This window comes from Pipistrellus kuhlii, unplaced genomic scaffold (genome assembly GCF_014108245.1).
Source record: "Pipistrellus kuhlii isolate mPipKuh1 unplaced genomic scaffold, mPipKuh1.p scaffold_m20_p_3, whole genome shotgun sequence".
NCBI lineage: Eukaryota > Metazoa > Chordata > Mammalia > Chiroptera > Vespertilionidae > Pipistrellus > Pipistrellus kuhlii.
In genome coordinates this window covers 98,383,970-98,410,629 of record NW_023425529.1, presented here as the reverse complement: position 1 = coordinate 98,410,629, position 26,660 = coordinate 98,383,970, and the positions used below count along the sequence as shown (strand labels likewise).

The following is a 26,660-nucleotide window of genomic DNA, read 5'->3' as shown; positions in this document are numbered from 1 at the left end:
CATGGTTCCATTTTCAGGTTGTGGCCTCGATCCCAAGTAGGAGGTGCGCAGGAAACAACTAATCAATGATTCTCTCTCATCTTTGATATTTCCTTCTCTCCCTTTTCCTTCCTCTCTGAAATCAATAAAAATACATTTAAAAATTTCTACTAGTAAAATAAAAATAAAAAATATGCTTTATGGTATAACAAATTGTTTTCATGAAATATTACGTGCCAAATAATGCATTTAAGCAAAATACTTCAAAACATGCTGCACAAAGAACTTATTGATTATATTTATTTAATAACAAAATGTCTAATTAAGAAAATGTCTTTAAGAACTTACAATCAAATTTTCAAAACCCTAAATAAAAATATTAAATAAATTACTTTATAGTAGAGGATATTATAAACTTATTTATGTAATACAGCAGGCAGACTTTGTGCTAGAAACAGTGGATGGGATCTAAATTAAAGAAAAAATTCAAAGAATGGGTATTCATAAATTTCTGGTTAATAGAGCCTTAATATTGTTAAGGAGCAGGTGATATTTAAGCATCAAATTTTATTTATGAAAATAAATACTTTCTCAAACGTCAGAAGTATAGTTCTCTGCTTTAGAAAATATTTTTTTCCCTTTTATAAATCAGAATCTCACTATTCATTTATCAAATATATAAATAGTATCTGGTTAATTTCTTAAACTTAACTACCAATGTCACCCTTCAGATGCTGATTCTGTTACATTTCCTTGTTTTTCTGCCAATGAAACAAGGGTCTTAGAGATATTTTATTTATGAATAATTCACCAAGTATTTATTGAAAGCCTACTATATTTTCAGGTTTAGAAAGAGCAAGACAAACACAAGGCCTGCTCCAGAGAGCTCACCATCTATTGTAAAATACAGCAAATTGAGCACTGATTCTGAATCACTATGAGCCTTCATTTCATTTTTAAAGATTTGAATAGTTATTGATTTCTGCTGTAAGAGAAAATAAAAACATTCCTTAGGTATATCATTCTTTAGATTCTCATAAAGGGAATTTTCAAATCTGTATGTTGAAAAGGCCTATAATTTGCTTTTTCAATTGTCTTCTGCTACTTATGACATTCTCTATTATCCCCTTCTGTTCTCCCAACACAACACAGCCTCTGCACTTTTGCCTATCCAGCTGGCTTTTGTGACTACACTTTTCGACAGCTTTCTGTTCCCCTTCACTGTTGTTTTTTGCTACCTGGGCTTAGCCATCTTCCCTTTCTTGGCTTCTTATTCACTTGATTAATCTTAACATTTCCTTAAATGTAGGACCTTCAGTGAGTATAATTAATCATTATTTCCACTAGCATTTTCTTGATCTTTGTTGTGAATTTCAGATCTTCTTTACAATAGGCTCTTGCTCAATGTAGTTTCCAAATATCCCCAGAAAGACAATGTTTCTTGAAAATTCCTGTTTTAAAGTCTGTATTAAAAGAGACTGATAAAGGAATGTGTTACTCAGCAAAGGACGCTTCTACTTTATTTTCAATTCTTAACAAGAATTGGATTCTGCAAGATCATAGTTAAAACCCTTTGGTGAGGGTTATCAATCTACTCATAAAGCCTAGGTAAAAAAAAAATAAAAAAAAAAAATCAAATTTTGAAATTTTGACTCTGATATTAAATTAAAAATTATATAAACACATGAAGTTTGAAACTTAAAAAAATACCTACATGTAAAAAGTTAAGACATATTGGGTCGGCAACTAAGTAATTGCGGATTTTTAAAAGAAAATCAAAGACAATTTTTTTATGGAACTAAATAACTTTATTCTTTAATGTATTGCCCATTTTGATCAATGACCTTTTGCCATCTTTCAGGCAGCATCATAATCCCACGTTCAAAAAACTTCTGGTTTTTATTAGCAAAAAACTGAATCAGGTACGATTTGACATCATCATCATTATTGAAATTTTTACCATTCAAGGAGTTTTGTAAAGATCGAAACAAAAAGTAATCAGATGGTGCAAGGTCAGGACTATATGGTGGATGTGGCAAAACATCCCAACCAAGCTCCATTAATTTTTGCCGAGTGACCAAAGATGTGTGTGGCCTTGCATTGTCATGATGGAATACAACACCTTTTCGATTTGTCAATTCGGGCCACTTTTCTTTAACTGCATTGTTTAATTTCATTAGTTGTTCAATGTAGACATCAGAATTGATCCTTCGGTTGGGTGGTAAGAGTTCAAAGTAGACAATTCCTTTGTAATCCCACCAAACTGATAACAAAACCTTCTTTTGATGAATATCAGCTTTTGATGTTGTTTGAGTTGGTTCACCTGGCCTGCTCCACGATCTTTTCCGCTTGATATTGTTGTAAACAACCCATTTTTCATCGCCAGTTATCAGTCGTTTTAAAAATGGATCATTTTCATTATGTTTCTTTAGCAAATCGCAGCTGCTAATGCGTTGCGTAAACTGTGATTCTTTCAGTTCGTGAGGAACCCATGTATCGAGTTTTTGAACATAGCCAAGTTGTTTTAAGTGATTTTCAATGCATGTATGTGATACATGAAGCTTCTCTGCAATCTCACGTGTTGTACTGTGACAGTCCGAATTGATTATTGCTTTGATTAGGGCGTCATCAACTTCAACTGGACGACCAGAGCGTTTTTCATCTTTGAGTGAAAAATCACCAGAACGAAATTTGGCAAACCAATTTTGACACTGCCGCTCTTTTAAGGCTTCGTCACCATAAACAGCACATAACTTTTTATGAGCTTGGGATACGTTTTTCCCTTTGTGGAAATAAAAAAGCAAAATATGACAAAAATGTTCCTTTTGATTTTCCATTTTTCAACGAACGCCAAACAAAAACTACAAAACAGATCAAAAAACTTTTTTTACTGATTAACAGCTGAATAGCCAACTATCAAATAACAAAATGTGTTTTACATTTGTACTACGTCTGCAAACCTAAAAATTCAACTGAAGCCATATATGTGTGAAACCCGCAATTACTTAGCTGCCAACCCAATATAAGTATTCATTGATATGTCTATATCATTTATTATAAATAGTATATGATTAAGAATTCAACTATTTTAAAAAAAAATAGATATTGATTTTTTACAGAGAGGAAGAGGGAGGGATAGTTAGAAACATTGATCAGCTGCTTTCTGCACACTTCCCACTGGGGATGTGCCCGTAACCAAGGTACATGCCCTTGACCAGAATTGAACCTGGGACCTTTCAGTCCGCAGGCAACACTCTATTAACTGAGCCAAACTGGTTAGGGCTCAACTATTTTTGAGTCTACAAATCAGATCCTTGGAGTAACCTGCCTTCTATAATCCATAAGCCTTTTAAAATTTTACCTTAAAGACAAATAAAAAGATTCAATAAGTTTAATCTTCCAAATGTTCTCAGAAAGAATTATCCTCCAGTAATAAAACACCAGCAGTATGTGCTGTGAGGTAGCAATGAAAGACTAAGATCTGTAAAAATGATACCCTCAATGCATAAGCATTCTTTCTTCATATGAAGAGTCAGAACAACAAGAAGGGACAGTGAGTTACCTTTCATTATTTCATCAATTATTGATGTTTTCATAGTATTTTAAATGCCTGATGTCAGTTTTACAACAGCAATACCCAATATTTATTTTGAAAGGTAATTCTATCTTTATGTAGAGGATATTAACAACTTCCAACACGATCTCTAGGAATAATTCGCAGTTCTGAACCATGCTTTAGGAAAACATTTCCTACAAACAAACAAAACATAAAGTTAGGTGTTTAAAAAACAGGTTATCATAACATTCCACTAATTATTATATACAATTAACAAAGCATTGTAAAAAAACAAACAAAAAATAATAAAGCACTGTAAAGTAAGTAGGTACAAAAACACAAGCATAATCAGAAACTAATTTCATGCTTTCAAAGCCTTGTTGCTATTCCACTCACATCTTTAGGACCTAACCATATGTCTGAAAATTTTAAATATGTACATTAGCCACAAAAATGCTAACTAAACCAAAACCGGTTTGGCTCAGTGGATAGAGCGTCGGTCTGCGGACTGAAAGGTCCCGGGTTCGATTCCAGTCAAGGGCATGTATCTTGGTTGCAGGCACATCCCCAGTAGAGGGTGTGCAAGTGGCAGCTGATTGATGATCCTCTCTCATATATGTTTCTAGCTCTCTATCTCTCTCTCTTCCTCTCTGTAAAAAATCAATAAAAATATATTAAAAAAAAAGGCTAACTTATACACTAAGCAAAGCACAATGTAAATCAATTTAACCATCAATACTTGCTTTAGTACACAATAAGGACAAAAAAGGATGAATTTAAATTACCACAAGTGACATAAGTTTAGAAACCCTGACCTATTTTGGTTCAATTAAATGATGAGATTTACTATGTGTCCCATAAAGTACACCTTTCATCTTTTAAAGGAATACAACTGATAACATATTACAATAAGCAATAATTCATATTAACATAAATTGAACATTTCTAGAGTAAGAAAACAAAACCTTTAAACCTAAATTTAAAGGCATTTACAATGTTATAAAAAGCCTCATGATTTTCAATGAATAACCTTTATAATTTAATAAAATTTATTATCTACCTACAACTGATTTAAATTTTATAAATTACAATTTTAAATCCTTCTTCATTTTTACATGACCAAATTTCAGTCCCAAGATCTATGAGAACAATGTAATTTTGTTATAAGACAGAAGTACTTTAGAATATAATTTAAATAAAAATACTACTCAAGATTGAGGTTTATTATATTAAAGCATGCTTAACTTCAAAAGACTATAATTAAATTACATAAGCCAAAAAGAAGGGTACATTTAAAAAATATATATATACAGCTGCCTGTTAAAAGTTGAAGATGACCCTGCTTGCCCTAACCAGTTTGGCCCAGAGTAGAGAGCATTGATGTGTGGACTGAAGGGTACCAGGTTCGATTACGGTTAAGGACTCATAACCTGGTGGGAGACATGCAGGAGGCAGCTATTCAATGATGCTCTCATCATTGATGTTTCTCTCTCCCTCTCCCTTTCTCTCTAAAATCAATCAATAATAATAATAATAATAATAATAATCCTTTCTAATAAGAGAGTAATAAGCAAATTAACCATTCAGCTACACTTACAAGCCACACCCACCAGCCAATCAGAAGTATGCAAATTAACCCAACCAAGATGGCTGCGAACAGGAAGCTTGGGTTGCCCCTGATGATGGAGGGAGCCAAGCTTTCCACACACCCTGGCCAGCCCAGGCCTCCAATCAAGGCTACAAAGTTTCAATTATAGAAGATTAAGAAATCCCAACAAAAATGGCTTCAGCCACAGAGCAAGCAGGAGTCTTAGCTCCACTAAAGGCTACAAAGTTTCAACTATGGGAGATAAATAAATCCCAGATACCAGGGCCTCCACTTGGGTCCCAGGGGGACATGGCTGGCCTGAAAACCACCACAGGCCCCTCGCTCAGGCCGCCCCATGCCCAAGGGAACTTCTACCCCATCTGGGACACCTTTCAGGGCAAACCAACTGGCCCCCACCCATACACCAGGCTAATAAGAGTAACATGCAGATTGATCATCACTCCAACATACAAGATGGCCAGCAGGGGAGGAAAGTTGAAAGGGACCAGGCCTGCCAGGGAGGGCAGTTGGGGGCAATCAAGCTTGCAGGGGAGGTCAGTTAGGGGTGACTAGGTTGGCAGAGGAGGGAAGTTGGGGGTAAACAGGCTGGCCAGGGGAGTAGTTAGACATCAATCAGGCTGGCATGGAGTGGTTCGGGAGTGATCAGGCTGGCAAGCAGAAGTGGTTAGGGGCAATCAGGAAGGCAGGCAGGTGAGTAGTTGGGAGGCAGCAGTCCTGGATTGTGAGAGGGATGACCAACTGCCCGTTTAGACCTGATTCTGGTGGAATTGGGTCTAAATGGGCAGTTGAATGTCACTTGAGGAGTTGGTCCCAGATTGGAGAGGGTGCAGGCTGGACTGAGGGACACATACCCCATGCACAAATATCGTGCATCAGGCCTCTAGTAATAGTAATAAAGATGACCCTACTTTCTTGTTAGGACACCAATATATAGTACTGCATAATGTTAAGTTTGAACCTCTGAGTATGGACTAAGCCCTCTGAAATTTAAATGACCATACATCTTTAAAATAGCACTTACTGAATGCTCACTATGGATAAGGCAATCTATTAAGCACTTTACATGTACTACTAACTCACAATACCTTATGAGGTAGGTCAAAACCATTATTCCAATAAGAGTACAATCTTACCTTTAGAATTTTTGTTATGAGTGTTAATATCTTTAATGCTTATTAGTCAGGGTTTCCCTTAGTCAAAGGCATAACTAATTCACATAATGAAACAAATTATTATTTAGATCCATAGGTGAAGACTGGCATATAATCCCTAAAAGAACATCTATGATCTTGGTAAAATCCTATCCAGTCCAATCAACTGACATATATAGCTCCACTACTTCTCCATGAATTTTAGATACTTACCAGCAGTCTGTGCAGGATTTATTCCTATTCCATCTAGAAAATAAATGATAAAATCATCTAAATTATTTCTAAAGCTAAAATGGTTCAACAGTAATAAGAGATTGGCCAAAATACTGCTGCAGTGTATATAGGCAAAAGCCAAAACAATAAAAAATAAATTACAGTCCTGACCAGGAATAAAACAGTGACCTCCTGGTTCATAGGTTGAAGCTCAACCACTGAGCCACACCTGCTGGGCAAGCCAAACAATTTAAATCCAAAAACATGAATGACAATCTTTCGGATAAATTATCTATTGAAATCTATTACTATTGTGCATTCACACACAGTGCTAGATTAAACAAGAGTATCTGTCAATGAAATGATCCTGGTAAGGTCAAAATACATATATATGTTTTTTTATTGTGTTATGCTATACAAAGTGAAAAATACACCTCAGGTACATCATTAATCACTTAGTTATTGCTATGAGGCTTACAAATCTTATGGCCACAAGAGCCCATAAACTCATCTACCCTGTTTCCCCAAAAATAAGACAGTGTCTTATATTAATTTTTTCTCCCAAAGTTGCACTAGGTCTTATTTTCAGGGGATGTCTTATCTTTCCATGCGTTATGTCTTATTTTCGGAGGATGTCTTATTTTCGGGGAAACACAGTAATTCAAGTTCTACTGACACGTGATAAAAGTTTACAAAGCACCTATGAATCTAAAACTTTGTAGATATTAGGCTAGCTTTGTTCTAACTAGAGTATACATTCTGTATACTGTCACTTCAATGTGGCAGTATACAAAATGTTTTAGAATGAGAAATTTTGACATCTCTAAACTAAATCACATTACTGTCCATTAAACCCATTTTCACAGTCTATCCTAATGGCACAGAAAACTACTCACTAGCACCTTCAAATATTATGGTGTATTCCTGAAAATTAGTTAAGCCCTCACTGCCATCTTTACTCCTCATCTTATATCAGTATTTTCTCATAGGACTAGTTTAATTAGTAGTAGTGTTTTAAGATATTCAGAATTTAAGTTATATATCTACTTGGACAAAATCCTCATAATTGCAAGCATATAAGAAATAAATTTCATCAGGAAAGCAACTACAAGATACAGCAATGGTACATTCCTGCTTAACTACCTAAGTTTTAAAAGCATCCTAATATATAAAAATCCTGGGTTGTAACGACCAGTAATGACTGAGGCTCAACCAACTCTAAGTCCTGAAGTCAGGCACAGTGCCCCAACACTGACTGCTGAGAGGGCTGCAAATTAAGGCCAGAGAGAGGCCTAAAGAGAGAAGCAGGGACTGATCCATTGCCTCTGAGGCAGCTTTTGATCAGCACTTGCCTCTCTTTCTAAGTCTGGCCAGCAGCTGAACCTCCATTTCTCTTCAAGCCTCCATTGGGGCTACTGATCAGCCCCACCTTTCTGATCAGGCCCCTTTGATTGGCCCAGAGATGCTGACTAGCATAGGAACCAACCAATCAGAAAAATGTGGGTACTGTTAAGAACCAATGGCTGCTTAGGAGGTGGAGCTTTTGATGCTGACTGGCATAGAAACTGAACTATCAGAACCAAATTGGCCAGCAGAGGAGGGCAGTTGGGGGGAGACCAAGCTGGCAGGGGTGGGCCATTGGGAGCAAGATCAGGCCGGCAGGGAAGGGCAGTTGGGGTCAACCAGGCTGGCAGGGGAGGACAGTTAGGGGCAATCAGGCAGGCAGACAGAGGCAGTTAGGGGCAAGCAGGCTGGCAGGGAAGGGCAGTTAGAAGATATTGAGCAGGCAGACAGGTGAGCAGTAAGGAGCCAGCTGTCCCAGATTGTGAGAGGGATGTCCAATTGCTGGTTTAGATTGGCCCTAAACTGGCAGTTGGAAATCCCCCAAGGGGTCCCCAATTGGAGAGGGTGCAGACTGGGCTAAGGGATTGCCCCCCCTCCCTGCCTCCGTGCACGAGTTTTGTGCACTGGGCCTCTAGTTTATCAATAAGCTTATTTTGAGAAAAAAACAAAACAAAACAAAACAAAAACACCTTGGTAAATAAAGTTATTTTCAGTAATAATCTGGCAAGAAGTGACCAGGATACAAGATATTACAAAATGCTATTCTATATCAAAACGCATAAAGAATCTGAAAAGAGCTAGCTATGAATAATAACCTTGATTTAGTATTTATAATTATGTATTACATTTATGTTGATATCAAATTTGGGATTTCTGCATTCAAGTTAAATGAATTAATTTGATTTTTAAAAAATAATTTCTATAGTTGTAAGGTAATAAATAATTTTTAAATGAATTCTTACCATTGGTAATAATTGCACTTGTGGCTGCAGAAACTTTAAACTAAGGGGGAGAAAAAGAAAACGATTTATATACACACACATACTCTGTAAAAGATGGTTAGTTGAACAAGAATAGTGTACAGATAATTCTAAAATGTGACTTTTTTTTCAGGATTAAGTCACATCATAAAATAAAGGGCTACTGTAATTTGTTTAAAACATTATTGCCCTCTAAATACTACATTTCATTCTATTTAGAATACCATGAATCTTATTTTACTCACTGCAAAAACAAGACAAAAATTCATTGTCAATAAATCTATGACTTGCAGAAACTGGTTTGGCTCAATAGATAGAGCGTCGGCTTGGGGACTGAAGGGTCCCGGGTTCGATTCCGGTCAAGGGCATGTACCTTGGTTGCGGGCACATCTCCAGTAGGGGGTGTGCAAGAGGCAGCTGATCGATGACTCTCTCTCGTCGATGTTTCTAACTCGCTATGTCTCTCCCTTCCTCTCTGTACAAAATTAATAAAATATATTTTTAAAAAAAATCTATGACTCAATCAATGTTTACTCTTTCAGACTTACACATGTTGCTTTCTTTCATAAGCAAAAATAAAAGCAAAAGAATTGCTTATAATATTCCTAAAATTTCTTTGTAGAAGTAGTAAGTTCAAGTAAACGCTCTATTGTGTTTAATGGGAGGACAGCCGAGGCTTATTGTCCATCTTCAAATTCTCCTGTTATGTTTTGCTGACTTAAATGTCACACAATGGCAACAATCTAATTATACCACCAGGAAATAATAACTAAATTCAAGTACTGCAGGTGATATCAAGATAATTATGTGATTACCACATGGCTAACAGTGATAGTAAGACTCCACTGATCTAAATCAATGAAATGTGGTTAAGAAACGTGTAGCCAAAGTTAGAATTCTTCTCAATGCTCTAAAGACCAGCACTTGTCTTCATAATTCATTAATTTTTCCAAGTATTTACTATGCCCTTCTTTGCTATGGACAAGTTTTGTAGATATTAGAGTTGAATTTATTGTAACCAAGTAAGTATGGAAAACACTACTTTATATTGATATTATTTTCAAAATTTTCGAGTGTGCTGCTAATACTTTAACACCAAGTTAAAATATACTTTATCTCCAAGAAGAAAATAGTGAATGAAGTATTTCCCATTCTTTTTGGCCACTGATCCACTTTTCATGGAATTGGTTTCTTTTTCTTTCTGGTGGTTCTAGTGCTTTAGGAACAATAATATGGGAAACACTGTTTTAGGTATTTATAATAGTCACATATGCATAATTGAGGAAAACAACAAAAAGTTTACTTTAACTTACAAAAGAATTCCATTTTAACCTGTTAACCGAGTGGGACGTATAAATACGTCAAATATTAACAGTATTGGGTACAGGTAGGACATATGAATACGTCCTTGAAATATATGTTGCACCCTGAAATGGGCGGGACGTATATTTCCGAACAACAAAGGTATTAGTCATCCATACATGTCTTGACATGAATTTAAGACATGGAGGGAATCAGTATAATTTCGCTATTGAGAGTGGTGGACGTGTTCTGGGTGAGCAGTGACGGGTACGTACTTACACTTACCTACCTATTTTCGTATTATATATTATTTACTTATATTTTTTATATCTCCAACCTTTATATAATAGAAAAACATATAAAATTGATCCAATCATCAATAATTTGTCAAAAAAGTTTAAAAGTTTTTAAGTATGTGAATGAGAAATATGCGTAGATAAATATCTTATTATGGAAAGGGAATTTATCTTGGAAACAATATATATCTACAAAAAGAGCTAGATTTGGAATGAAGTTGTTTATTTTGAGTGAAAGCCAATCTGGATACGTACAAAATATAACTTTATACACAGGCAATGACACAAATTATGATTCGAACTACCCACAAGAAAAACAATCAACAAGAATTATTTTGGAGTTAACACATGACTTACTGAATAAAGGGTATAGGATTTACTTAGATAATTTCTATACGTCAATTCATTTGGCTGAACTCTTGTGTCAAAACAATACAGACATTGTTGGAACAATGAGAATAAACAGAGTCAGAATCCCCAGTGAAATAAAAACAAAAAAATTACAGAAAAATGAACATATAGTAAGAATCAAAGACAAACTATGGTTTTAAAATGGAAGGATAAAAAAGACGTATTGATACTCAGTTCTATTCGTAATGATGAAAAGACAATGATTGAAAAGAGACGAAGAAGGCAAGAAAAACTGAATGTTGTCCTGGATTATAACAAGAAAATGGGCGGCGTAGATTTGGGAGATGAAGTTATGGTGGCCTACACGGCTGCCCGGAATAGGGTAAAAAAATTTTATAAAAATTTTTTTCTACGATTAATTGATGTGCTGCTTCAATGCATATATTATATACAAAACAAGATAAAGGTCATTTGGATCGATTACACTTTTTGATAGAGTGTATAGAGAAATTGGTAGATAACAACATAGTGAAAACCCACCCAAAGACATCAACAAGCAGCTCTACATCTAAACCATTACGCTTAGTTGAAAGGCATTTTCCAGAACAAATGAAAAGCGATATAGGAAAAACTAAATCCAGGAAATGCCATTTGCTACAAAAAAGGTGTTAGGAACGAATCTATATATTGGCGTCGGATTGTAAGGTAGCACTATGTATCAACAATTGTTTTAAAATATATCACACAGAAGTTGAGTTTTGAATTTTTACATCTATATTTCAATTTTTTAAACTCAATATTTCTATTTTATTTGTGTGCTTTTGTTTATTGTTCTGTAATTGTTAACTTTTTATATTTTTTATTGTATATAGAAATAAAAAATATATATATTTTGTAATCTTTATAATTGTAAAATTTATTTTTTAATTTGATGTTTCCATTTTTTTGTTGGTATTCTTTTCTATTTGTTTGTAATTTTGTATTTTCCTTTGTGCTTTATATATAAATAAATGAAAAAATATATATTTCATTTATTTTAATTAATAAATAAATAAAATAATAATATAAAATTACGTCCACTGGGCGTGACGTACTGACACGTCTTAGTGAAAGAGTATGCGCCCGCTGTATGTTGTGTAATTAAAAAGGGAACTCCCCGGTTAACAGGTTAAGAATGGAATTATGCATAAAACAATTGTTATAGTATTATGTACCTAATAAAAAATTTTACTGTTTATATGGTATATTCTTAGCTGTAAATGCTCTTTATAGATTGAAGAATTTTAACTAAACCTAATTTAAAATAACTTCAAAAATTACTAAGAGGTTGTACTACTTAGTAAAACTTTGATCAAATACCCAAATTAATTATAGAATGTCAGATTTCCAAAACTTGAATATTACGAAGTTGCTCATTACCCTACTGAGTGTATCTTATTCTTAGACTAGAGGCCCTGTGCACAAAATTCATGCACAGCGGGAGGAGGGACAAAGGGGTTTCCCTTAGCCCAGTTTGCACCCTCTCCAATCTGGGATCCCTTGAGGGATGTCCGATTGCCCATTTAGGCCCAATCCCGGTGGGCAATCAGACATCCCTCTCACAATCCAGGACTGCTGGCTCCCAACTGCTTGCTTGCCTGACTTCCTAATTGCCCCTAACTGCTTTTGCCTGCCAGCCTGAACACCACCTAACCACTCCCCTACCAGCCTGATTGATGCCTAACTGCTCCCCTGCTAGCCTTTTGCCCGATTGTCCTCTCCTGCAGGCCTGATCATCCCTAACTGCCCTCCCCTGCAGGCTTGATTGCCCCCAACTGTCCTCCCTTGCAGGCCTGGTGCCTTCCAATTGCCCTCCCTTGTTGGCTATCTTGTGTCCACATGGGGGTAGGATCTTTGACCAAAGGGGGGCAGCTATCTTGTGTGTCACAGTTAGAGTGATGATCAAGTTGCATAATAACTCTTTTATTAGATAGGATAGAGGCCTGGTGCACAGGTAGTGGGGGCCAGCTGGTTTGCACTGAAGGGTGTCCTGTATCAAGGTGGGGGTTCTTTGGGGTGTGGTGTGGCCTCAGTGAGGGGCCTTTGATGGTTTGCAACTGATGTGGAGGCCCTGGTATATGGGATTTATCTTCTACAATTGAAACTTTGTAACCTGGAGCAAAGCCAAACCTCCTGCTGGCTCCATGGAGGCAGCAATTTCTGTTGGTATTTATTTATCTCCTATAATTGAAACTTTGTAGCTTTGAGTGGAGGCCTCGGCCAGCCAGGATGTGTGGAAAGCTTGGCTTCTTCCATTGTAGGGGATACCCAAGCCTCCCTGCTGCTCCCTCAGTGGCCACAGACATCTTGGTTGGGGTTAATTTGCATGCTTGCTCTTGATTTGATGGTGGGCGTGGCTATAGGTGGGTGTGAGTGTAGGGGAGTGATGGTTAATTTGCATATCACTCTTTTATTAGATAGGATTATGTCCATGTTAAGATAAAACAGATTTTTTAGTACATCCATATAGTGGCAACATACTTTATGAACATTAAAAATCAAAAGGAAACAGCTGATACCACTTTTACTTTTTCTAGAATGTAAAAGCAACAGGAAAGCTAAAATTCAGGGAAGCATCACTAGTAAAATAAAATATATTAACTACTACTTTCATCCCAAATTACTGATAAGTTTCCTCATGGATGCAAAGCGTATTTTATAATTGTCAGTTTTCATTTATTTTCTTCCTTATTTCATAAGTTTTATAACTTTCTTAGACTTGGACAACTCACTACTTAAATTAACCCAGTCATGCAGTGGGAATTTTTTTATGTTTTTATTAAAAGAACTTTACTAGGGATTTAAATCCAGACTCTGGTTTGTCAAGTCTTGTTCCTATTGAAATATTCTACAATGACATCTTGTGAAAGGCCTTCTCACTGTTAACTGAAAGTCATAACTTTTCTAAATATATTAGACCCATGATTCACAATAATTATAAGCTATATTAAAACTTTGACCAATACATGTGGTTGGGTAATGTTATTTTCCACTGTATGTTTGTTAGGATGTTCTTATTCTCACACTAAATGACCAGGATGAAATCAATGTTTTTGCCCTATAAAAAAAAACATCATAAAACAATTATAAAATAGGAAAGTAAATGTCATTATTGTAAATAATTATATTCTATAAGTAATAATAAAATAATTAAATATTATTTGTTATAATAAATAAATCATTGCAAATTTATAGTAAAATAAATGATTGTAAATTATTAAATTAGAATCTGTGGAATCTGCTATGTCCTAGGCCAGGTATATTTCTTGCAAGTTATCTGTATAGCAAAACATAATGATGCTCTATTCAGATTTATTTTCCATTTCTTTTAACTTATTCTTTCTACAGGAAGAATAGATCAAATCTTACTATAAAACATGTACTATCATTTTTCAGTTTAATTCTGAATGAGTGATAAATGTTAGTGGTCCCTGACAATAGTATGAGGAGCTGTGAGTTCTGATAAGTTGTTTATTTTCCATTAATCACTTTCAATAGGATTATAGGTTAAGCTGGATTCTTATTTAACTAAAATTATTTTCCATAATTATAATTTTTTCCTGAAGATTAGGAACCAAAATTTAGATTTGAATCACTGTGTACTAGTATAGCACTTTTAACTTCACTTACTTCCTTTTACAGATTAAGAAATTTGAGGAAGAGAAACTGAGAAGCTTGCCTATGTCAAACATATAGTGAATGACACATAATAAGAATCTTAAGTCTCCAAGTCATATTTGGGTGCCGTTTCTACCCAAGCTACTCTTCCCCATGGCATGTCCAAAGAGTTGCTTTATAGATTTCTCTAATGATAATTTTGAATGGAAATTTTCCTTAAAAAACAGAAAATCAAAATATTTTTTTTTAAAAAACTAGACACTTTTAAAAACAATTTTTACTGACAGTCCACATAGACAAAAATTTTGAAAAATGAGATGTTTTAAAAACTATAATTCTAGAATAAAAAGTAGTAAAAATAAATATGCACACTACAGTGATATGTTGCTGCTTAAAATTTTTTACATATAATTGAATCTTTTCCATTTTAATAAAAATTTCCCTTATAATTCTCAATGGCTGCATTGGATATGTCAATTTAAATTCATTCTTCTTATATCTGTCAGTAAGTCTTAACTTTCATTCTACTTATATCAGTAAGAAAAGCTTAACTTTTTAATAGCTTTAACCTAGTAATAAACCCACAGAGAAGTGGTGGGTTAAAAGTGATGCAAAATAAAGATTTTTGACATACACTGTCAATCTATATTCTATACAGGTTGTCCCAATTTCTACACTTACCTCTTCTGCTGCAAACTTTAAGACTGCTATGAAAGGTGTACTTTCAGGAACACTGAGTCTAAAAAAAAAATTTAAAATAATTTTTTTAAAAAGCTATTTTTTTAAGTTCTTTGTTGCTCATATCAGCAATTTTAGCAGACCTAAACAAATCTGTCTTTGGAGTATAAAGATTTTTATTGCACACTACATCATGAACTCTAAAAAACCAACAACAAACAATTAGGCTTACATTAGATTCTGCCCATAGATGTACTTGAATACCAAAACCTATATAGGAGAAGATTTATACATTTTTAATAGTTTGATACAAATAGATCTAGGATATGGGATACTACTTGTTTCCAGAGATGGATTTTAAAAAGTTGAATCTCTCCTTGGTATTCAGTCCACACATATTTTTACTTAAAGCAGAAATTCATTTCATTACAAGGGCTACCTGGGAAAGCATTATCAGAACATAAATATTTTCATAATCCTTTCTGTGCACTTTTTAAAAAAATATATTTTATTGATTTTGTACAGAGAGGAAGGGAGAGAGATAGAGAGTTAGAAACATAGATGAGAGAGTTATCGATCAGCTGCCTCTTGCACACCCCCTACTGGGGATATGCCCGCAACCAGGGTACATGTCCTTGACCGGGACCTTTCAGTCCCCAAGCCGATGCTCTATCCATTGAGCCAAACCGGTTTCGGCCTTTCTGTGCACTTTTAATAATCAAGTCTAAAAGAGTAGACCAAGTTGCTGAAAATGAACATGTTTACTATGGCAAAATGTAAAGTCATTTCCCACAAAACTCTTACACCTCCTCAGATCAAGGGCTTAATACAATCTGAAATAACATTTGGAGAGTAATGTATGATTTTGTTACTGACTTGTACAACATCAAGTGTATTACAGATTGCTGATGAGTGACCTGTGAATTTTCCAATTTAAATACCGTATTTTTCGGACCATAAGACGCACTTTTTCCCCCCCAGAAGTGGGGGGAAAAAGTCCCTGCGTCTTATGGTCCAAATATAGCCTACACATATACTTTAAAAAAAAAGTTTTTTTACTTGCCCAGCTCTGTGTGGTCTCTGTGTGCTTGCCCGGCTCTAAAATGGTTCTAAATGCTGCTGTTTACTTTACAGGGTTGATTACATGTGTTTATGACTGTGATGTTGGGTTTTAATGCACATAAAATATTTTAGGACACTATTTGTTTCAGAATCTTTTTTTCTTCATTTCCCTTCTCTAAAAACTGGTGCGTCTTATGGTCCGAAAAATACGGTACTTAAAAAAAATGATATTATACCCTTATAAACACAGAAGGTAACAAAAGAAATATAATATTCTTAAGGTTAAATGAGTTATAATCATTAAAGACAAAAAAACATATTCTTTTTCACAGCAGGAAAAGAGACTTATAACCTAACATTTACCTTTGAAACTTGTCTATCTGTAACCACTATATTATTCTTTAACGTTTTAATACCAACTTCCATTATGTAACATTTTCACTTATAAATACCATTTCTTAGTGTACAAATTGAATAGAAATATCATTATAGCTGACACAGTGCATTATAATGACTTCAGTATGTGTGAATAGTTTGGCTGCCCCAACTCCTCTAAAATCTAACTAAAAAGTGAAAATAGTTATCACTGTTTTTACCTTTCTTTAGTTTTCTGGGGGGCAGGGGAGGCGGAAAGAAAAAAATTCTAAAGGGTAGGCACTGTTTAAAAATTATCTAGTAAGTTGGCAATATGATAGTTTACAAAGTAAGGAACAGACCTTGCAAGTATTTTTGCATTACATTCATAGTTTAGGTCCTGAGATTCATCCTCAAAAGGACAAGTTCTAAAATCTTAGGGTTTCGATTCCCTTTTTAAATGGAGACTGGAAACGTCTTTGTAAGTAGATTTTATATTGATATTCACTAATATAAACTTCCACTTATGTAGTTGGGACTTATGCAAAGACAATGCAATAAAACAGAAAATACTTTTTAATGTATGTTTTATGTGACAGAAAATTACAGAGGAACTCAGAGTTACTGTGACACCATCTAGATTTGAATTTGTCTTTGCCAGTAGCATCAATTTTGTAAAACAGCAGTTACACATTATACTGGTGTTTTGAAAAAAGGGAAAGAAGGGGCACACTATTATGTATATTAAAGTGAATTTTAAAAAATAAATCAAACGTAAATCTGTTTTTAAAAAATGTATATTTCATATAAAGAGAACTATGACACAAATGCTGTCATAAAGAATAAGAATAAAGTTTCTATAGGAAATGAAAGAAGGGGGAGATGAATTCACTAGACAATTATAGAAATCTGGAGAGGTAAATTTTATTTTTAAAGGGTATTGTTTGTCAGGAACTGGACTGCATTCCTGTCAAAGAAAAGAACATGTGTAAAAAGCAAGGAGAGTTAAAAAGACTTGCTTTTCAATTTAGGAATAGGGTGACTGATGCTTTGTTAAATGATGATGGTAGTAAGAAAGGAGAAGAGTTGGGAAGTACCGTATTTTTCGGACCATAAGACGCACCAGTTTTTAGAGAAGGGAAATGAAGAAAAAAAGATTCTGAAACAAATAGTGTCCTAAAATATTTTATGTGCATTAAAACCCAACATCACAGTCATAAACACATGTAATCAACCCTGTAAAGTAAACAGCAGCATTTAGAACCATTTTAGAGCCGGGCAAGCACACAGAGACCACACAGAGCTGGGCAAGTAAAAAAACTTTTTTTTTTAAGTATATGTGTAGGCTATATTTGGACCATAAGACGCAGGGACTTTTCCCCCCCACTTCTGGGGGGAAAAAAGTGTGTCTTATGGTCCGAAAAATACGGTAAGTCTGGAAAGACTGGAATCAGACTAAATGAGGCAAATGTTTTTTAATTCATTCTTCATTTAAAAGAGAATGCTTGATTTCAATATTTCTATAACCTAGTAATGACACCAACAGTGACTGTATCAACAAACAAAAACACTGTAAACTCTGATAATGCTCAGAATAAATTTAGAATTGAAACATCTTTCACAGAATTCAACTATTAGTAATGTTAGAAACTCAAAAGAAAGTTTTTCTATCAAAGTATGTTTATAAGTTAAAGAATGTTTTCCCATTAATCTAAAGAAGTTGCTTTTACTAATGTTTAGTTACAATTTACTTTGAAAACAGGATAACTACCTTTACATACACAGGTACATATATTATGCATACTTTACTCATAAATACAACTACACACACTAAATAATAGATATGCTTATTAAATTCATCCAGTCACCCATAATAATTGAACTGGTACAATGTTCCAGCCACTCTTATACTGATGCTGTCCTGCCCTGTCCTCTTTCTCTCTCCATCTTCTCAGAATTTCTTTTTTAAAGCCTATTTATATATTTATGAGAATAATTCAATATAAAGGGAGAAATCAAAGATGACAAGAGGGTGATCTTTAGACTCTCTGCTTTAATCTTGAGAAGATTGAAACAAGTAAGATGCAGAGCCCAAGTGGTACAACTGGCTTTTCATAAGTCATGCTGATGGTTTCTAATCCAACATGATTATAGACAGAAATCACAGGTTTACACATAGTGATAGCTTTATAGATGTAATGGATAAAGGAGAGAAATTTCCTCTGATGGCTTGAAAGAAACGAGGAAAGGAATTGTAGGAAGCGTGAAAATACATTTAAAAAATCCTTTCTGAGAATAAAGAAGAAAATATGCAAACTTGGAAAATGTAGCAGAGTGTTGGCTACTATTGAGCATAGTTATTAATTTTATGTCAAACTCATCAATCTAATTGTGTAATTTTTTCCAGGAACATTCAGGTATATACAGAAAAGTTCAGAATTGGTGTTTCACCAAGTGCTTGGAGTGAAATATACTGGAATTTTGGGGTTGGGGGAGAATCAGAGTTGAGGGTATTTGCAAGACAGTGATTCTAAGTTGGATAAGAAGTTGGGGAAGGTAGGGAGAAGAGGAAAATGTTAAAATGAAGTCTCATCAATGAATGAAAAGAAACATTTTAAAGAAGAAATATTAGAGTAAATCAGATGTAAGAATACAATGTGGTTAACCGTATGAGTGTTTAAAAATGGCATTTTATAGGTGGAGTAATTACTTAAGATTAGGCAAAGAGATTCATTTGGAGATAAAACAATTGAGAAAGAGAAAGGCTAGGAGATTACATGGGTCCCAGAGGGCTAAATAAGACTGATAACAACTGTTACAGTTCAATTAGGTAGGATACGACAATAATTACTTATTAACTAATAAACATTAATTATATATAAAATCCTATTTAAGACCTGTTCTTTGTTATATTTTATATGGCTTCCAGCTGCAATGACCGTAATAATGCTTACCTACAATCACACAAAGGTCTGAAGAATCCGGGTTAGAAGGTCCAGATTAGACACATGCTAACTGCTAAAGGCTAAGCAAAGGATCCGCATGAATAAATTGCCCTATTTCTGTATTTCCCATTTCTACTAATCACTCTTTTCTAAACCCCAACAACATTAGGATATGATTTAAGGCTCAGTACTTCGTGATGCCCAAGTCGTGTGTTCCTTATACACAAGAATCAGAAGCCTGTAAGGAATAAACGTTTAAGTAGTTTCGGAATCTGGATTGAGATGTCTTCTTTTACTTCCTCTAACAGCTGGTCAAAGTCGTGAAAGGCCTTTCTAATCTCCAGCAGACTGGGCCTGCTGAAGGATTCCAGTCATCACCAGAGCCCTGTGCAGTCCACAAAGTCCTCCCCAGCCACCACCACCAAGTGAGTTCGGAGCAGCAAGGTTCCGGTCACACAGCCCTGCACCCTGGGGCAAGTTGACACTTAAGAGGAGCGGTCCAGGATGCCTCCTCTCATTTACAAGTGGGAAGCCAGAGGCTCCCGAGAGGGCGCGGGTAGAGGTGCAGGGAAGGAAAGGAAAGGATGTGGGCTGCTGGGGTGGGATGCCGGGCTCCATCCAGCCCGGATCTACTCAGCCACCGCAGGGAGCTACTCACACTTTGTAGGGCAGCCGCGGGTCCGACGTCAGCGTGATCTTAAAGGAAACCTTGGACCTGAGAAAGAGCGGAAAGAGTTAAGGGCGGGCAGTGGCATCAGGATCGGGGAGGTTGAAGGTAAACACTTACATGGTGAAGCAGGCCTGGACTAAGACGCCAACTTCCTGCAGTAGTCCTACTTCCGCCGGGTTCCGGAAGGGCTCTTCCACACTTAGGTCCCAGGCGCTGGCAACTGGGGCCTCCAAAGTTGCTGTTGTCCAAGGCACTGCCTGAAAAATTGGCATCTGATGCTCATCTAGGCGGAGACTCCTAATTACAAATACTTACTGATTTAGCATTTACATATCGTAAAAGAACGTGTGGATTATATGAAATTAATATTTTTACAAATGCTTTTATTTGCTGCCGTATTTCTGTCAGGCATCACAAACGGAAGTAGGAATTTTGGCCTCAGCGGGTCTTTTCGGAGGGAGAGGTGTCGGGCGGGGCGGGGCCCTCCGAAGTTGTCCAGATGTCCTGGGGGCTGAAAAGTTCAAAATCCTCACCTGACTTTAGTTTTAGCGGTGATACCCGAGTGGGTGTGCTGTAAGAATTTTAAAACATGTAATAAATACCTGGCTACTTAGGGGCACTGACCTCTTTCCCCTTAGATTGTCAAAGCCAACACAGCAGTAGCCTTCTACAAATTATACTTTTTTTTTTAATCAAATTGGCAAAAAATATATATTCTTTGGTGTGCCACAGAATTTTAGTAATTTATGTGGGCCATGAGATGAAAATAGTTGAAAATCACTGGTATTAGTGTTCTTTTGCCTTTTCAGCAACCTGATCCTGTTAAATCATTTAGAGTTTTCATATTGTTTTCCTTCACTCTTTACTCTGCAATACTAATGTCAATTTAATTTGCACATGTAAGAGAGTAAGTAGGTGAGAAAGACAAGATCCTGCACTCAGCAACTTGAAATCTAGCTGGGAAGATTTAAACCAGGGCACTAGGTTGCGGATTTTGGCACATTTACTCAGTTTAACAACACATTTTTAATTATTTCCATGTTCCAAGCACTGAGGCAAAAGCAAGAGATGTCAGGATTAATAGGAAAGCTAGCTGCCAAACCTCTAGGATCTGTTATAAGTTTTTGTATAGTGTGGGAAGAAAACGTATTTCCTCTAAATATTACAAATCTCAGCATCTGTGTTTAAAAAATAAACATGCTTATCACAATGTCTGCAGTGCTCTTTTTAAGAAATATTGGATACAGATAGGAATTAAAATAATGAGGGAATCTAGTTAATCTTTAGAATATTTTGTGAGATTTTTTCTTTACGTTACATACATCCCCATGACTTAATTATTTTATAACTGAAAGTTTGTACCCTTTGAATTTCTTCAACCATTCCCTCAGATATTAAGCTGATATTAATATCTACAAACTTGTTTTATTTTTTAGATTTCACATGTAACTGGATCATACACTATTTGTCTTTCTCTCTGACTTATTTTACCCAGTATAAATCCCTCATGGTTCTTCCATGTTGTTGCAAATGGATTATATTTCTTTATGACTGAATAGCATTACATTGTGTGTGTGTGTGTGTGTGTGTGTGTGTGTAGATAAAATTTTCTGCCAGGGCTAACTGGCAGACCCAGAACACAGGTGAATGATTACTCTGACACATGAGAGGGCTAAAGGACTGCTTGGCTTGAAAACCCAAACAGCCTCGTTCAACTGGCTCTTAGGCTTTTATTGTAATAACAGTTTGAACTAAAATTACAATAACTTCTAGATACTACCAGCAGGGTAAATATCCTTGAGAAGACATGCATCTGCAGTGTCCTTTACGCAAGGACGCCTAAAGACAAAACATTCTAGTAAAACACCTGGGGGCTCAGACTTGTTTGGAAAAGTCAAGGCAGGGCTTGCTATCTTCAGCAAGGTCCTCCTGACATTTCAGAGATTTCCAATCAAGTCCTATTCTTCCCCACAATTTTCTTTAATGGATATCATGTTATGCATATTTAAGGGTTATGGGAATTTCATCTTTGCCATAATTTTGCAGTATTTTGCCATAATTCTGCCATAAATTTGCAGTAATTTTGCACTCTTCTATTATCACATCTCCCAATAAAAAGAAAGAAGATTCTGACTGTAGAAAAGTAAAACTCCAACATTCTCATGACAGTCCTTGTCTTATTTTTAAAAAATATAAATGTTGCCATATATAGAAAGAGATAGAAGCATATGTTGATTGATAGATTTTGGGATCAGCATTTATAATATTAATAGCTGAGACAATGGGATTAGTTGGTGTGACTAAAATATTTTAGAATATCTATAAGAAGAAATGTGTTTACCTGGTGTCAAATGACAATGAAGAGATTAGAGTACATATTTATAGTTTCTATTTCTAAGGACACATATCCTCTCACTCCACCACTCACCAAAAGAGTTTCAAGGGCACAGAATAGCGGCAACATCCAGGTCACACATACATGCACCCTGCAACCAGGACAAGCTGACACTTGCTTATATCTTTAAACAACATTTGGATCTTTTATAGTTTTGTGATTCTATTTATACTAAATGCTTAACATAATATCTAGCATTAGCACAAGATAAATTTTGATCCATTAATATTCTCATTGCTGACCTAAATAGAATATTCTCAAAAGAAGACAGAAGGAAGGTCAAAAGGCACATGAAAACATGCTCAAAGTCACTAATTATCCTAGAAATGCAAATAAAAATGACAATGCAGTAACATCCATCACCTGTCAGAATGGCTATCATCAACAAATCAGCAAAAGACAAGTGCTGGTGAGGATGTGGAGAAAAAGGAATCTTCATGCACTGCTGGTGGGGATGCAGACTGGTGTAACCACTGTGGAGAACAGTATGGAGTTTCCTCAAAAAACTGAAAATGGAACTCCCATTTGACCCAGTAATCCCACTCCTAGGAATATATCCTAAGAAACTAGAAACACCAATCAAAAAAGATATATGCACCCCTATGTTCATAGCAGCACAATCTACAATAGCTAGGATTTGGAAACAGCCTAGGTGCTTATCAGCAGATGATTGGATCCAAACACCATGGTACATCTATACAATGGAATACTATGCTGCCGTAAAAAAGAAGAAATTCTCATCATTGCAGCAACCTGGATGGAATTGGAGAACATTATGCTGAGTGAAGTAAGCCAGTCAATGAAAGAAATACACTACATGATCTCACTCATTTATGGATAATAAGGAACATTATAAACTGATGAACAAAAAGATAGATACAGAGACAGTAAAGAAACAAACAGAATGTCAAATTACAGTGGGGAGGGTAGGGAAATATGGGGGAGATAAGAGATCAACCGAAGGACTTGTATGCATGCATATAAGCATAACCAATGGAGGAAAAACTATGGGGAGGGAGGGCATGTTTGGGAATGGGGTGGGTGGGGATTGGTAAGGTATGTATACATATAATATCTTAATAAAAAATATTCTCATTGCTCAATGGTATCAGCACCCCTTACAGGATTATAGGCTGAGAAAAGGTAATAGAGGGGAAAATGATCAAATTGAACACAATAAAAATATTACTTTATTATTAATTGTTCAGGCTACATTTTGTTTCCAATATGAAGTGTTTGGAGTTTAAGATCCTAAGATTTATATCTTGGTGTAAACCTCCCAGAATTACATAATTGAACTATAAATACAATCAACTTATGGTGAAAAAGTTTGGAAGGAAATTCATTTTTGCACCCAAATCTGACATGTTTTCACTTTACTTAAAGCTGATTACAGAAGACATATGATTTTACTTACATGTAAAATCTAAAAAATAAAATAAACACATAAAATAGAAACAGACTGAGAAACAGATAACAGACTGACAGTTAACAGAGGGGAAAAGGTTAGCGGACTGATTTAAAAAAGGTAAAAGGATTGAGCCCTACAAGTTGGTAGTTACAGAATGGTCATAAAGATGTAGATCATTTTATACATGGGGAATATAGTCAATATTGTGAGAATCGTGTATGGAACCAGATAGGGGCTTGAAAATTGGTGGCGGACCACTCTGGAAAGTATAGGATTTCTAATCACTGTGCTGAGCATCTGAAACTAATGTAGAATAATATTGAATGTAAACTGTCTTTGAAAAATAAATAAAAGACATAACTGGTAAAAATTTTTATAACCATGTAAGCAAATCATTTTTCTCCTTATGTAAATTTAATTTTCCTCAATTATCTCTAATAATGAGAAACATATTTTTCTTGCAAACAGAATATTGCTATGCTTCATTGACATTTAATGAATTTTAATGTGGTCACACTGTATACTTCTACTACCATTTCTATCTCTGCATGATACTAATTGGATCCCTTCCAAGACAGATTAGGCTGTTTATGCTGTCTGTTGTCCTAAAATATTACATTTGCCAATTACCTGGTAAAATCCAGAGTTTGCTTTTGTTTACAGGTATTAAATATACTTCATTTCAGTACTTGAACTTTTCAGTAAATAATATTGTCCTTCTTGTGTTACATTTGTCAAATTTTGCTAAATTTGTGCACTGGTTGGGGGGAGGAGGGGCTTTCAGCCCAGCCTGTGCCCTCTCACAGGGGATGCCCCTCAGGGGATGTCCAACTAATGGCTTGGGCATGCTCCCCACAGTCAGATCCTTAGCACTGCCTTGAGGGCAGAGAGGCTCATGCCACCACTACTCTAAGCCCAGCTTCTGGCTGAGCGGTGCTCCCCCTATGGAAGCACACTGATCATCAGGGGTCAGCTCCTGTGTTGTATGTCTGCCCCTTGGTGGACAGTGTGTGTCATAGCGATCAGTCATTCTGCCGTCGGGATGAAACTAGTTCTCTGACATTTCCCAAGGGATCCCAGATCTCAAGAGAATGCAGGCCAGGTTGAGGGACCCTACCATTGTATGATCAGGTCCAGGGAGGATGTGAGAAGTTGACCATCTGGGGAGGGACCACAGCAGGGCTCCAGGGCTTGTCAGACCCATTTTGCTCAGTCTCTATCAGTAGGAGCCCAGCAGCAAGCTAACCTACTGGTCAGAGCGTCTGCCCCTTGGTGGTCAGTGCACATCACAGCGAGCAGTTGAGCAGCCTTAGCATATCATTAGCATGTTACGCATTGATTGGTTGAATGGCCAATTAAGGAGAGTTAGGAGATCAAAGCAGGAAATAATTCTAAAACTTTAGTAATATGTAATTTTCAATATATCTTGGGAACAAAATGTTTTCCTGTTTCATTTTGATATAATGCATTATTATTAATATATTTTCTGAAGAGACAGCAGATATGAGTACTGAAGTCACATTATGTGAAGATGAATCATGTTTTCACTACATACAATAAAAACTCTCTGATCAAAATATTGTTATTTCTATTTCATAAATAAGGAGTTCAAACAAAGAGAAACTAAGTAATTTTTTTCAAATACACACAAGTAGTAAAGTGTCAGAGGTGGAAATGGAACTTGAATCCAAAGCCTACACCCTTCAACATGATATATTAAAATTTACTTTTATTTACCTTATAGATAGGATATAATATCAATTTAAAAAACTATGTGTGTAGTCACTTTTTATTATCCAGGAATGTATATTTAGGATTTCAAAAAAAAGCATTAATATATTTGTATTAAAAGAGTGCATTGAGAACCACTGATTTATGTAATCTAATACTTTTATAATAGATACTAACTTTTCACAACACAATCTCAGGTGTACTAAAAATAATTCATTTATTTTATTTTTGTCTGTTCCTCTGTATCTTTATTTCAAGGCAATTTCTGCCTCATTGCACAAAGTTAATATGAATTTCTTTATCAAATCAACTTTTTCATAGTCCAGTGGTCAGCAAACTCTTAGTCAACAGAGTCAAATATCAACAGTACAAAGTCTGAAATTTCTTTTGAGAGCCACAGTTTTAAAATTTAAACTTCTTCTAATGCCACTTATTCAAAATAAACTCTCTCAGTTTGTGGTATTTTGTGGAAGAGCCATACTCAAGGGGCCAAAGAGCCACATGTGGCTTGTGAGCCACAGTTACCAACCAGAGTCATAGTCAAATCAGGATTTCCAGATCTACAGTGATTCCTAGATCTGAAACTGTTTTTGGAGTAGGATGTAGAACACTAGCTTTTGGAGTACTTTCATATCTGGTTCTTTGTCATGTGTCAAGATGTCCATTTTCATTTTTTTCACTGGCATTGTCTGAGATAATTTATCATCAGAAGATTTCCATTGCAGGAAATACTCGAGGAGGTTATCCCACCTGTTACAAACTATGAGTAAGATAATCAACAAACAGAATAAACAGGGATAATTTATTATAACAGAAACATAAAGGAGGGTAGGTCTTGATTTGCAAAGAGATATGGAGTTCAGAACATAAAAAATGTATATATGAAACTTTGTTTTTCATAGACAAATTAGTAAGCAAACATACACAAACACAAACAGAAACCCAAAATTAATACATTTAACTTTAAAAAGAGGAA

At 35.5% G+C, this 26,660-nt stretch overlaps 1 protein-coding gene across 6 annotated transcripts; it reads right to left on the bottom strand.

The window, feature by feature from the left end:
- Positions 1 to 757: 757 nt before the first annotated feature.
- UFM1 (ubiquitin fold modifier 1) lies at positions 758 to 20,434 on the bottom strand. Of its 6 annotated transcripts, XR_006742918.1 has the most exons (7): positions 20,265 to 20,434; positions 20,136 to 20,192; positions 15,120 to 15,177; positions 8,815 to 8,854; positions 6,509 to 6,541; positions 3,542 to 3,729; positions 758 to 1,442 (listed from the first exon to the last, which is right to left on the bottom strand). XR_006742918.1 is itself a non-coding variant. In XM_036454986.2 (6 exons), exons 1-6 carry the CDS (start codon positions 20,417 to 20,419, stop codon positions 1,381 to 1,383), a joined length of 420 nt encoding a protein of 139 aa, XP_036310879.2. In that variant the 5' UTR covers positions 20,420 to 20,434; the 3' UTR covers positions 758 to 1,380. The 6 variants fall into 6 exon arrangements, 5 of the variants coding, with proteins under 5 accessions (XP_036310879.2, XP_045444545.1, XP_045444546.1 ...); XM_036454986.2 differs by lacking the exon at positions 3,542 to 3,729 and having other exon boundaries at positions 758 to 1,457; XM_045588589.1 differs by lacking the exon at positions 3,542 to 3,729.
- Positions 20,435 to 26,660: the final 6,226 nt, after the last annotated feature.

Excerpts from the sequence above, each read along its gene's own strand:
- UFM1 (XM_036454986.2), bottom strand. The coding sequence starts at position 20,419 with ATGCCAATTTTTCAGGCAGTGCCTTGGACAACAGCAACTTTGGAGGCC. Across the intron at positions 15,178-20,135 it reads CCGCGGCTGCCCTACAAAGT|ACTCAGTGTTCCTGAAAGTA; the intron begins GTGAGTAGCTCC and ends TTTTTTTTTTAG. Across the intron at positions 1,458-6,508 it reads AAATCCTGCACAGACTGCTG|TCTCTTTTAATACAGACTTT; the intron begins GTAAGTATCTAA and ends TTCCTTTATCAG.